General features: G+C 39.9%; 1 protein-coding gene across 2 annotated transcripts; it reads left to right on the top strand.

The window, feature by feature from the left end:
* The first annotated feature begins 227 nt into the window (after nt 1-227).
* On the top strand, nt 228-5,260 carry LOC118768195 (zinc finger protein 135-like). 2 transcript variants are annotated; one of them, XM_036514239.1, is made up of 3 exons: nt 228-245; nt 2,745-3,074; nt 3,469-5,260. In XM_036514239.1, exon 3 carries the CDS (start codon nt 3,508-3,510, stop codon nt 4,855-4,857), a length of 1,350 nt encoding a protein of 449 aa, XP_036370132.1. In that variant the 5' UTR covers nt 228-245; nt 2,745-3,074; nt 3,469-3,507; the 3' UTR covers nt 4,858-5,260. The 2 variants fall into 2 exon arrangements, with proteins under 2 accessions (XP_036370132.1, XP_036370131.1); XM_036514238.1 differs by lacking the exon at nt 228-245 and having other exon boundaries at nt 2,697-3,074.
* The last annotated feature ends 9,201 nt before the right edge of the window (nt 5,261-14,461 follow it).

Below are 14,461 nucleotides of genomic sequence, written 5' to 3'. Positions count from 1 at the left end.
GCTCCTGCTGAAGGTAATGGCGAACTTCTACTGACTCGTTCGCCACAACTTTCTCTCACTCTTTCCTCATGCATCTTGCAGTTCACCTGCGACAGACCAGCGTGACATCCAGGTGGGGGACCTATACGCCAAGGAAACCAGGAAACCGGCCCTTATGAGCCAGGGGTGGCTCGAGAAGGAACAAACAACATCACATCTACAAATTTAAACTTGAAATTTCAAAACAAATTCTAATGTGTCAGTAGGTATGTGTGTGTGCCCACTATATTTTCTTTTCATTATTAAATTCCAATACTCTTTTACTCTTTTACTTGTTTCAGTCATTTGACTGCGGCCATGCTCGAGCACTGCCTTTAATCGAGCAACTCGACCCCAGGACTTATTCTTTGTAAGCCCAGTACTTATTCTATCGGTCTCTTTTGCCGAACCGCTAAGTGACGGGGACATAAACACACCAGCATCGGTTGTCAAGCAATGCTAGGGGGACAAACACAAGCATACACGCACACACACATATACATATATACACATATATACGACAGGCTTCTTTCAGTTTCCGTCTACCAAATCCACTCACAAGGCTTTGGTTGGCCCGAAGCTATAGTAGAAGACACTTGCCCAAGGTGCCATGCAGTGGGACTGAACCCGGAACCATGTGGTTGGTAAACAAGCTACTTACCACACAGCCACTCCTGCGCCAATATAATCATAATTTACACACTCTAAAATGTATTTGAAGAAAATTTTATTCAATATCACAATTTTTTTGCCGAAAGTTTTGAGGAAACAAAAACCGACTCTGAATTTTCTGAAACTTCTCACCCAAGGACAGTTTGAATTTTTTGTCTAAATCTCAACAATTGATCATTAAATATCTTTATGGGGAGAAAGATATTGAAAAACATCAATACCATAAATCCTCGAGTATAATACGCAGGGGATTTTTAGGGTGCTGTACCTCTGAAAAACCTAAACCTTGTGTATAATACGCACCCCTTCTCTAACTTGAGTCAAGGAGGTCGATATAATGTCCTTGGTTTGTAAAACTGTATACGGTAACGTCCTTTATTATTATTGTATATATAACATAATGCAAACGTGTAGCTTTTTTGTGCATTTTGTTTGCAGAAAATAAAGAAATAACAGTAATAACGTTTAATAAATGTTGCTTACTGCAAGTTATGGATGATTCTTTTATGACTTCATTGCTTTCAGGCTTAGCTTAAGGTATTTTCACGCCCGACATCACAAAATGCGTCTGAATAAACATTGCCGGACAGCAAATAGTCTCGGACATTGCTTAGGAAATGATTTTCATTTTTAACCTCGTGTATAGTACGGTGGACGCACGCAGTTGTCGAGTGGTACCCGCGTGAGCGGAAAAGACCACCCGGAAAACCTCCACGATGGTGGAATTACAATTTCAGGAGGACGATTGGGATCACGTAGATGAGAAAGGCACGATCCAGAGAGGAGTGGACAGCGTGCTGTGACCTGCGGTGTCAAATGGACGCCTGACGGAATGGTCGGTCAAAGTGATCAAGTACGCACTAGGGATTTTGACCTTTAAATTTTGGGAAGAAAAATGTGGATTATACTCGAGGATTTACAGTACATCTAGAAAAAAAATTAGCGCATGATTTAAGGTGTATTTAACTGTTACTTTTAGCACATCTTACGACCACCTCATACCTCTCTTCGTTTGTTTGTCAGTCTGATGTATCGATGCTTTTCAATGTCTTTCTCCCCGTAAACACATTTAAGGGTCTTTTGGGATTTAAACCAAAAATTCACAATGCACTTCACATTGTTTTAGCTTTCAATTATTCTAGTAAAGTGCTATGTCTAGGGTTTTATTTCATAAAAATGTAAAATTTCCTGTGTTGTGTTTCATCATCATCGTTTAGCGTCCGTTTTCCATGCTAGCATGGGTTGGACGGTTCAACTGGGGTCTGGGAAGCCAGGAGGCTGCACCAGGCCCAGTCTGATCTGGCAGTGTTTCTACAGCTGGATGCCCTTCCTAACGCCAACCACTCCGTGAGTGTAGTGGGTGCTTTTACATGCCACCGGCACAGGTGCCAGGCGAGGCTGGCAACAGCCACGATCGGATGGTGTTTTTTACATGCCACTGGCACGGAGGCCAGACAAGGCTGGCAAATGGCCACGATCGGATGTTGCTTTTTATGTGCCACCTGCACAGGTGCCAGACGAGGCTGGCAAACGGCCACGATCGGATGGTGCTTTTTATGTGCCACCAGCACGGAGGCCAGGCGAGGCTGGCAACAGCCATGATCAGATGGTGCTTTTTACGTGCCACCAGCACAGAGGCCAGGCGAGGCTGGCAATGGCCACGATCAGATGGTGCTTTTTACATGCCACCAGCATGGAGGCCAGGCGAGGCTGGCAATGGCCACGATCGGATGGTGTTTTTTACGTGCCACCAACATGGAGGCCAGGCAAGGCTGGCAACAGCCACAATCAGATGGTGCTTTTTATGTGCCACCTGCACAGGTGCCAGACGAGGCTGGCAACGGCCACGTTCGGATGGTGCTTTTTATGTGCCAACGGCATGGAGGCCAGTCGGGGCGGCACTGGCAACAGCCACATTTGGATGGTTTTTTTATGGTATCACAGCTACAATTTCCATTGATGTTGATCGATTTTGACTTTGATTTTGATTTTGTTTCTGCTTTTTAAATATCCTCTGTATCCTCTGTATAATTTTTGTTTCTCAATTATTTCAGATTATCAAAAACAGCAAAGGATTGTTCTCATCAGATACATCATCAATATTGATCATATCCTAAAGACTAAAGGAAAGTGTTATAAAGAACAAATATAATTCTATTTATATAAATGTTTGGGGAACTACAGAGAAATATTTCTTCAGAACTAAGAATGAATATCAATGTTTGTCTTGTTCACTGTCTGAAAACTTTACAAAATCACTTTGCATTTTAATTGAATCTGGATTGCAAAGGAGTTTGCAGAAACTTCAGATAATCACCAAAATTCACAGCTGATGGAAATATAGCAGCACTAATATTTGTTCAGAGTAAGATATTAGAACAAAAAATCGTCTGTATGGAAGCACTCCGTCGGTTACGACGATGAGGGTTCCGGTTGAACCGAATCAACGGAGCAGCCTGCTCGTGAAATTAACGTGTAAGTGGCTGAGCACTCCACGGACACGTGTACCCTTAACGTAGTTCTCGGGGATATTCAGCGTGACACAGAGAGTGACAAGGTCGGCCCTTTCAAATACAGGTACAACAGAAACAGAAAGTAAGAGTGAGAGAAGGTTGTGGTGAAAGAGTACAGCAGGGATCACCACCATCCCCTGCCAGAGCCTCGTGGAGCTTTAGGTGTTTTCGCTCAATAAACACTCACAACGCCCGGTCTGGGAATCAAAACCGCGATCCTATGACCGCGAGTCCGCTGCCCTGACCATTGGGCCATCGCGCCTCCACTAAATCGTCTGTATATTGTAGTAAGGAAAGAAAAATTATGGAATGTGAGTTAAATGAGATCAAGGTTGAATGTGAAACGGAGACTAAAAAGATTGAGTTACCTGATGATATAAATTCTGAGGAAGGAAAACCATCATACCATTGTGATATCTGTGGTAAATCATTTTCTAAAAGGAGCAGCCTAACCAAACACAAAAATATCCATACAGGGGAGAAACGATATCACTGTAATATCTGTGGTAAATCGTTCTCTCAGAGTAGCAGTGTAACTAAACATAAGTTTATTCACACAGGAGAGAAACCATATCATTGTGATGTCTGTGATAAATCGTTCTCTCGAAATGGTGCCTTATCTAGGCACAAACGTACTCATACAGGAGAAAAACCATATCACTGTGATGTCTGTGGTCAGTCTTTTTCTCAGAGCGATCACTTAACTAGCCACATACGCATTCATACAGGGGAAAAGCCATATGTCTGTGATTTCTGTGGTAAATCATTCTCAGAGAAAAGCACCTTAACTAAACATAAACGTATTCACTCTGTAGAAAAACCATATCACTGTGATATCTGCGATAAATCTTTCTCTGATGAAAGCCGCTTCACCAAACACATGCATATTCATACAGGAGAGAGACAACATCACTGCGATACCTGTGGTAAATCATTCACTCAAAGAAGTGACTTAAATAGACACAAATACATTCATGCTGAAGAGAAGCCGTTTCACTGTGACATCTGCGGGAAGGCTTTCTGCCATAATGGCAATTTAAATAAACACAAATATATTCATACTGGAGAGAAACCATATCACTGTGATATTTGTGGTAAATCATTCTGTGACACTACAATCTTGACTCGACACAAACGCATTCATACAGGAGAGAAACCATATCACTGTGATACCTGCGGTAAATCATTCTCTGATGGTACAGTCTTGGATAGACACAAGACCATTCATACAGGCGAGAAACCATATCACTGTGCTATCTGTGGTAAGTCATTCACTCTGAATGGCAACTTAACTAAACACAAACGTATCCATTCAGAAGAAAAATCATATCGCTGTGATATTTGTGGCAAATCATTCCTTCGAAAGGATCATTTAACTTCCCACATACGCATTCACACAGGTGAGAAACCATTTCATTGTGACATCTGTGATAAATCATTCTCTCATAAAGGTAGCCTAACTATTCACACAAACACCCATCGCGGAGAGAAACATCTGTGTGATGTCTGTGGTAAACCACTGTCGCATGCTGGTTACTTAACTCAACACAAGCATATTCATGCGGTTGAGAAACCATATCACTGTGATATTTGTGGTAAATCATTCTCTCAAAGAAGAAGTTTAACTAAACACAATCGGACTCATACAGGATGAAAGCCATATCACAGCAATATCTATGGAAGAATATATTTACTTGAAGAAGTTTAACTAAACACAATCACAGTCAGGCAGGATGAAGGTAGGATATATTCACTCAAAGAAGAAGCGTAACATACAGGAAAGAAACATTACCTATGTTATGTGTGTGGTAAATTATTTCTCTGACACTGAATGCGGTTGAGAAACCATATCACTGTGATATTTGTGGTAAATCATTCTCTCAAAGAAGAAGTTTAACTAAACATAATCGGACTCATACAGGATGAAAGCCATCATCATTTATCATTTAGCGTCCGCTTTCCATGATAGCATGAGTTGGACGGTTCAACTGGGGTCTGGGAAGCCTGAAGGCTGCACCAGGCCCAGTCTGATCTGGCAATGTTTCTACGGCTGGATGCCCTTCTTAACGCCAACCACTCCGTGAGTGTAGTGGGTGCTTTTTACGTGCCAGGCGAGGCTGGCAAACGGCCACGATCGGATGGTGCTTTTTACGTGCCACCGGCACGGGGGCCAGGCGAGGCTAATCACAGCAATATCTGTGGAAGAATATATTTACTTGAAGAAGTTTAACTAAATGCAATCACAGTCATACAGGATGAAGGTAGGATATATTCACTCAAAGAAAAAGCTTAACTAAACACAGTCGCACTCATACAGGATGAAAGCCATATTACAGTGATGTCTGTGATATGTTGTTCTCTAAAAATAGTACCTTAACTTCTCACAAACATATACTGGAGAGAAACGTTACCTATGTTATGTGAGTGGTAAATTATTTCTCTGATACTGAATGCAGTAGAAAAGAATATTCAGATCGCTTCCGGTCCTCTATGTCAGCTATCTTTTTCTCAACTCACCTTTAACATTTATGCTCTCCAACACATAAAAAAAAAAAAAAAAAAGAGGCATCAAATATTGTCAAATTTAGCCCAGACACCTTGTAGTATAACCCTTTGGCATTCAGACTACTGTCAAATCTTTATATATAAAAGTGAAGTTGTGTGTCTGTCTCCTACGATTTAGATTCCTAACTACTCCCACATTTTGCGGTGCAGTTTAACCAAAACCGGGTATCTTATAGTCGTTATTCATATCGAGCCCTTCTGGGTATTAAGCGCGCGTCTACGATGAGTCTACGATTTAAAAAAAAAGTTACCATCATTTTTTTCCATTTTAATGCATTTTTTTCGCTATTACATGAGGGAAGTAACTCTCTAAAAATGTCTACGATGAGTCAACGATTAAAAAAAAATTTACCATAATTTTTTTTCCATTTTAATGCATTTTTTTCGCTATTACATGAGGGAAGTAACTCTATAAAAATGTCTACGATGAGTCAACGATTTAAAAAAAAATTTACCATAATTTTTTTTCCATTTTAATGCATTTTTTTTGCTATTTTTTGGCTATAACTCTCTAAAAATGCTTATATAGTTATTTCCCTTACAAACCCGAGCAACGCCGGGCGATACTGCTAGTTTATATATATATATATTGATATTGTTTTGAATTACTCCTGCATTATCTTGTAGCCCTTGATGGTTTGGTTGTTTATTTTCAAAATGATGCTCTTGGATAGGTGTGAGAGGCTGGATCTGACCAGTGTGAACTTAAAGCAAGTAGAATATTTGAGCCAAATACGGTCAGTTTAACTCTTTCGTTACTGTATTTCTGTTGAGATGTTCTGTGTTTCTTTCAATTAATTTTAAATATAACAAAGAATTTAGTAAAATAACTTCGTTATCATTAAGCTAGTGTTAGGAACATAAATTGTGACTAAGGTTTGGTGGAAGATTTTAATTCAAAACTTATGAAAACAAGACATTTGTACTAAAGAGCCAAAGGCAGTTTCAGCAGGGTTGGTATCAAAAGGGTTAAGAATTGTTTCTCTATTATATATTTTAACCCTTTCGTTACTGTATTCCGTCAAGATGCTCTGTGTTTCTTTCAATTAATTTTAAATATAACAAAGAATTTAGTAAAATAACTTAGTTATCATTAAGCTAGTATTAGGAACATAAATAGTGACTAAGGTTTGGTGAAAGGTTTTAATTCAAAACTTACAAAGACAAGACATTTATACACAGAGTCAGAGGCGGTTTCAGCAGGGTTGGTATCAAAAGGGTTAAGAATTGTTTCTCTATTATATATTTTTAAGCCTTTTGTTACCATATTTCTGTTGAGATGCTCTGTGTTTCTTTCAATTAATTTTAAATATAACAAAGAATTTAGTAAAATAACTTAGTTACCATACAGCTAGTGTTAGGAACATAAATTGTGATTAATGTTTGGTGGAAGATTTTAATTCAAAACTTATGGAAACAAGACATTTGTACTCAGAGCCAGAGCTGGTTTGGCCGGATTAGTAACAAAAGGGTTATAAAAATCGTTTATCAAAGTATCCTTGTATTATGTATTAGTTGAAGTGGTGTCCTCATCTCGATATTGAATTGAAAGTACCCTTTGGTATATTGCCCAAAACTTATTACTATACTCCAGATTGCATCTTTTACAATAAAGGATTTTTTTAAATCTGTGTCTACACTTGTTGCTTTTATCTGTATACAAAAAATGTCTTGATTTAACTTTTTAGCATGCATTCTATCAAATATAATGATTATTTATTCCCAGTGTTGCCTTACTGGCACTTGTGCTCGTGCTAGTAGGGTGCTAAGAGCACCATCCGAGCGTGATTGTTGCCAGAGCGGCTAACTGGCTTCTGTGCCGGTGACACGTAAAAGGCACCATTCAAGTGTGATCGTTACCAGCATTGCCTTACTGGCACCTGTGCCGGTGGCATATGTAAAAAGATTCGAGCAAGGTCGTTACCAGTACCGCCTGACTGGCCCCCATGCCGGTGGCATGTAAAAAGCACCCACTACACTCTCAGAGTGGTTGGCATTAGGAAGGGCATCCAGCTGTAGAAACTCTGCCAGATCAAGATTGGAGCCTGGTGCAGCCATCTGGTTTGCCAACCCTCAGTCAAAATCGTCCAACCCATGCTAGCATGGAAAGCAGACGTTAAATGATGATGATGATGATAATTGTTTCAAGCTAATTGTGGCTGTGTGGTAAGTAGCTTGCTTACTAACCACATGGTTCCGGGTTCAGTCCCACTGCGTGGTTACTTGGGCAAGTGTCTTCTGCTATAGCCTCGGGCCGACCAAAGCCTTGTGAGTGGATTTGGTCGACGGAAACTGAAAGAAGCCCATCGTACATATGTATATGCATATATATGTATGTGTGTGTGTATGTGTGTCTGTGTTTGTCCCCACCAACATCACTTGACAACCGATGCTGGTGTGTTTACGTCACCGTTGCTTAGCAGTTCGGCAACAGAGACCGATAGAATAAGTACTAGGCTTCCAAAGAATAAGTCCTGGGGTTGATTTGCTCGACTAAAGGCGGTGCCCCAGCATGGCCGCATCCATCCAGCCCTCTTCCATAAGTTCCATCCACTTTAAATGATTACCACTCCTCATCCATACACCCCATGACCAGATCATTACAGTCCTAAGATGGCGAGCTGGCAAGATGTTAGCACACAGGGCCAAGTCCTTAGTGGTATTTTGTTTGCCATTACATTCTGAGTTCAAATTCCACCAAGGTCACCTTTGCCTTCCATCCTTTTGGGGTCGATAAATTAAGTACCAGTGGGGCCAATGTAATCGACTTAATCCCTTTGTCCTCTCTATGGTTAACCCCTTGAAGGCAATAAAGAAATAAGAAATGTTAGCATGCCAGGCAAAATGCTTAGCAGTATTTCGTCTGTCTCTACATTCTGATTTCAAATTCCGCCGAGGTCAACTTTGCCTTTCATCCTTTCAGGGTCGATAAATTAAGTACCAGTTGCATACTGGGGTCGATCTAATCGACTGCAACACCTCCCCAAAAATTTCGGGCCTTGTGCCTAGAGTAGAAAAGATCATCACAGTCCTTTCTTTCATGCTACATCTGACTCCCTTTATGCCTAATTTTTCTCTCAATACAAGCCCTGAAAAGTTCCTGGCTTTGGGTAAAAGAAAATACAGGGGATTCAGTTAATTATGGTTTTATTCAGTATATTCCCCTCTCAGTTTTTGCACGTGAAATCCACTCACAGGGCTCAGAGCTATAGTAAAAGACACCCAAAGTGCCTCAGTAGCATTGAAACCAAACTATTTAACCTTTGTCACAACTGCAGCCATATAATCCTAGGAAATATATTTCTTTACTACCCACAAGGGGTTAAACACAGAGGGGACAAACAAGGACAGACAAACGGATTAAGTCGATTACATTGATCCCCAGTGCGTAACTGGTACTTAATTTATCGACCTCGAAAGGATGAAAGGCAAAGTCGACCTCGGCGGAATTTGAACTCGGAACGTAACGACAGACGGAATACGGCTACGCATTTCGCCCGGCTTGCTAACGTTTCTGCCAGGTTAACAGTAGGAATTCTTAACCAAATACACATAAATTCAGAAGCTGGTAAATCAGTTTATCAAACCATTGAATCACCATTAAACAGTGGAGATCCCCCGACCGTTATAAACGTAAAGCCATCAAAAGACCAAATTCTGATTGACTGAAATTGGTCTCGTGTACTTGCTTATCTCCCTTGGTCTTCTGTTTATATAATACTAGCAGCTAAGCCCGGTTTCACCCGGTCCCTTTGGATGATGTGGTTGTGATCGTTTTCGGTTAGGCATAATCTAGAACAGCGTTTCTCAACCATATCATTTCGGGTCCCCTGTTTCGATTGGAGCCTCCAGCCGTATGAAAATTTTCTGACCTACCCGCAGGAGTGGCTGTGTGGTAAGTAGCTTGTTTACCAACCACATGGTTCCGGGTTCAGTCCCACTGCGGGGCACCTTGGGCAAGTGTCTTCTACTATAGCCTTGGGCCGACTTAAGCCTTGTGAGTGGATTTGGTAGACGGAAACTGAAAGAAGCCCTTCGTATATGTGTATATATATATGTATATATATATATATATATGTATATATATGTATATATATATATATGTATATATATATATATTATGTATATATGTATATATATATTATGTATATATATATATATATATGTATATGTATATATATATATGTATATATATATATATATTGATATATGTATAATATTATATGTATATATTATATATATATGTATATATATATGTATATATATATATTATATGTATATATATATGTATATAATATATATATATGTATTATATATATATATATATATATGTATATATATATATATATGTATATTATATAATATATATGCAGGGACCCTGCCACAGAGACACGAGGCAGATGGACAAACCATCAACACAAGGAAAAGGGATGGACCACGCACCACTTGCCCCAAAGCGGAGGTACGCAGATGTTGTGCGCGCCACAAACCACCAACATGATGTTGTCGAAAGAGCAGCTGCTGAGCAACAATCTTTTTTGTGCATGGCACAAAAGATTGTACAGCAGCTGACCTGGCTTCATCAAACCCAAGCCCGCAGGTGGGACTACCCACTATATACCAGACCACCACCACAGCAAACAGACCCAGGATGGACACCACCGGCAACAACGTACACCTCACCTCGATACTCCTACTGAACATCAGAGGACTGCAAACACTCAGTAACAGGACAAAGATCCCATTCCTGAGAGACTTTGTTGCATGCAATCAAGCCTTATGCATAGCACTTACAGAAACGCACCTGAAACCGGACATAGCAGATGCGGAGTTACACATACCACAGTATGCTGTACTACGGACCGACAGGAAAGAAAGGAGTCATGGAGGTGTTGCTATGTACATCCGTGAGGACCTCACACCCCAGGTCCTCTTGTCATACTCAAACTCGGTGTGTGACACACTAATTGTACATATTAGGCAACTTGATGTAGTTGTGTGTGCTACATATCGCCCTCCAGATGCCCCAAGCCATGTGGGCAAGTTTGAAGACTGCCTTATAAAAATAGAAGAAATTCTAACCACATTAGAACAACACATAGGTGTGCTTCTTATGGGAGACTTCAATCTGCCCAATGTCAGATGGCCCGAGGGCCTTTCTCTCCCAGGAATGACAAGATGTGAACGAGGACAGGCGAGGTCCCTCCTGAACCTCATCAACACCCTGTACATGGAGCAGGTAATACTCCAACCAACCAGGGCAGGTAACACACTGGATCTCTGCTTCACAAATGACATGGATCTCATCCATAATGTGAAAGTGACACCGACACTACTCTCGGATCACAACATGATAGAGCTGACCATGTACGGGCCAAAAGAGAGCACGGACATGCAGCCTACAAGAAACCCTCAAAATCTTTCCAGCTTGAACTACCATAAGGCAAACTGGAAACAAATTGAGAAAGAGATCCTCAAACAAAACTGGCCTAAATGTCTCTCCTCGCCAGACATCGACGCGAAACTTCAACAATTCATGTCTGTAATGCAAGCCATATGCTACAAATGTGTCCCAGAGAGAAAGGCCACTGTACACAAGAACAAAATCCCCAGAGAGAGGAAAATTTTAATGAGACGGCGTACAAATTTTCAAATCGCCTAAACAAACAGATTGAAAGCAGTGAAAAGTCCCGCCTAAAAATAAAACTGTTGGAAATCGAAAAATGTCTGCAACTCTCCCATGAAAAGAAAGAGCAGACAAAGAAGCCTGGGCTATAGAAAACATAAAATCTAACCCCAGAGCTTTCTACAGGTATGCCAAAGAAACAGCTACAGTGCACTGTAGAATAGGGCCACTCCTCGAAAAGGATGGCACACTTACAGGAAAACCAATGAGGGTAGTGAAATACTGAATGAGCAATTCAAGAGTGTTTTCACTCCACCCCTTGGGCATCTCCAAATCACCAATCCAACTGACTTTTTTACCACTGCAGATATAAATCAGAGGCGGCGACGATAGATTACATCGATATAAAGGAAGATGATGTAACCAAGGCTATAGATGAAATGAAAACAGACTCAGCTACTGGCCCCGATGGATTCCCGGCAATCCTCCTAAAAGCATGTAAGAGAGTCCTAGCAAGACCACTGCAGTTCCTCTTTCAGAGCTTCCTTGCAGCTGGCAAACTTCCAGGAAAACTGAAGGAAGGTAAAATATGCCCCATTCATAAAGGAGGTAGCAGAGCGGAAGCCAAGAACTACAGACCTATCTCTCTGACCTCACATATCAGCAAGGTCATGGAACGAATAGTCAGAAGGAAGCTGATCACCTTCCTTGAAGAGAATGACTTGCTGCCCGACACCCAACATGGTTTCCGACCAGGGAGAAGCTGTTTAACTCAGCTCCTACAACACTATGACTGGGTGCTGAAACGGCTGCTCAACCACTCAAATGTGGAAGTCGTATATCTCGACTTTGCAAAGGCCTTTGATAAAGTCGATCATGGAATGATATGTCACAAACTGCGTGATCTCAACATAGTTGGAAAACTGGGAGAATGGCTTCATGACTTTCTGAAGGATAGAAGTCAGGTGTAGTAGCCAATGGGGCCACCTCCATTAACACACAAATAGTGAGCGGTGTTCCGCAGGGCACTGTTCTGGGACCACTACTGTTCATAATGGCCCTCTCAGACATGCCCTCAGCCACGCAGAGAGCCACGATCACAAGTTATGCAGATGATACAAAAGTTTCACAGGCAATACAGAACCCTGAGGACACTAAACACCTGCAATGTGAGCTGGACGAAATATACAAGTGGGCTGAAAAGAATAGCATGCAGTTCAATGCTGGAAAGTTTCAAGCTTTATACTATCAGCATGCAAAACTGAATGCAATACCCAATGAATACACTGGACCCGGAGGGATTGCAATCCCAGAGGCACAATCAGTGCGTGACCTGGGTATTCACATGAGTGATGACGCGACCTTTCATGTACATGTTGCTAAACTGACAATGAAATGTAGACGGCTGGCTGGATGGATTCTTAGAACCTTTAGAACAAGAGAACAAGAAACCATGATGGTCCTCTGGAAGACACTTGTCCTAAGCCACTTTGACTATTGCTCTCAGCTATGGTCACCATCCAGTGTCAAGTTGATCACAGAACTTGAGGCGATCCAACGAAGCTACACAAAGAAGATAGCCTCTATGCAGAATGTAAGCTACTGGGAAAGACTCAAGAGATTAAAATTATATTCCCTGGAGCGTAGGCGGGAAAGATATGCCATAATATACATCTGGAAGATCCTGGAGGGAAGTGTCCTGAACTTTGGCATCGAGAGTTACGCAAATGCCAGAACTGGGCGCCACTGCATGGTGCCTAGGACTCCAAACCTGCCATCAAGATGTAGGACAAGATACTGTGATAGCCTGGGCTTCCGAGGCCCACAGCTCTTCAATATCCTCCCGAAGAACCTGAGAGACCTGCATGGGGTGGATACAGATGTCTTTAAAATGAAGCTGGATCTCTTCCTGTCAGGTGTCCCAGATGAACCAACTTCACGGCAGGAGGGGCAGATGAGGGCAGCTGCATCGAACTCTCTCATGCACCAAATAGCAGCTGCTAGAAAGCCTCCATGAAGTGAAACCAAGTAGCAACACCAAATGGCGGTGCCCCAGCATGGCCACAGCTCATAAGCTGAAACTAGAATCAATCAATCAATCAATCATATGTATAATATATATATATATTATATATATATATATATAATGTATATATATATATATGTATATATATGTATGTATATATATATGTATGTATATATATATGTATGTATATATATATGTATATATATGTATATAATATATATATATTATATATATGTATGTATATATATATATATAATATATAATATGTATGTGTGTATATATATATGTATGTATATATATATATATGTATGTATATATATATGTATTTGTATATATATATGTATATATGTATATATATATGTTATATATATATATATGTATATATATATATTATATATGTATATATATATATATATGTGTATATATATATATATATATATATTATGTATATATATATTATGTATATATAATATATATATGTATATATATATATATATGTAATATATATATATATTGTATATATATATTATATATGTATATATATATATATATATATGTTGTATATATATATATATATTATATGTATTATATATATATATATATATGTATGTATATATATAATATATGTATATATATATATATGTATATAATATATATGTATATATGTATGTATATATATATATATATGTATATATATATGTATATATATATATATGTATATATATATATATATTATATATATATATACATACATATATACATATATATATATATATATATAGGCACAGGAGTGGTTGTGTGGTAAGTAGCTTGTTTACCAATCACATGGTTCCGGGTTCAGTCCCACTGCGTGGCACCTTGGGCAAGTGTCTTCTACTATAGCCTCGGGCCGACTAAAGCCTTGGGAGTGGATTTGGTAGACGGAAACTGAAAGAAGCCCGTCGTATATATATATATATATATGCGCGTGTGTGTGTCTGTTTGTCCCCCTAGCATTGCTTGACAACCGATGCTGGTGTGTTTACGTCCCCGTTACTTAGC

This window comes from Octopus sinensis, linkage group LG27 (genome assembly GCF_006345805.1).
Source record: "Octopus sinensis linkage group LG27, ASM634580v1, whole genome shotgun sequence".
NCBI classification, from domain to species: domain Eukaryota; kingdom Metazoa; phylum Mollusca; class Cephalopoda; order Octopoda; family Octopodidae; genus Octopus; species Octopus sinensis.
Note: the sequence above shows the minus strand (reverse complement) of the source record. Positions and strands in the feature narration are given on the sequence as shown.

Bases quoted from the DNA above. Each gene is read 5' to 3' on its own strand.
- LOC118768195 (XM_036514239.1), top strand. From the start codon at position 3,508: ATGGAATGTGAGTTAAATGAGATCAAGGTTGAATGTGAAACGGAGACT.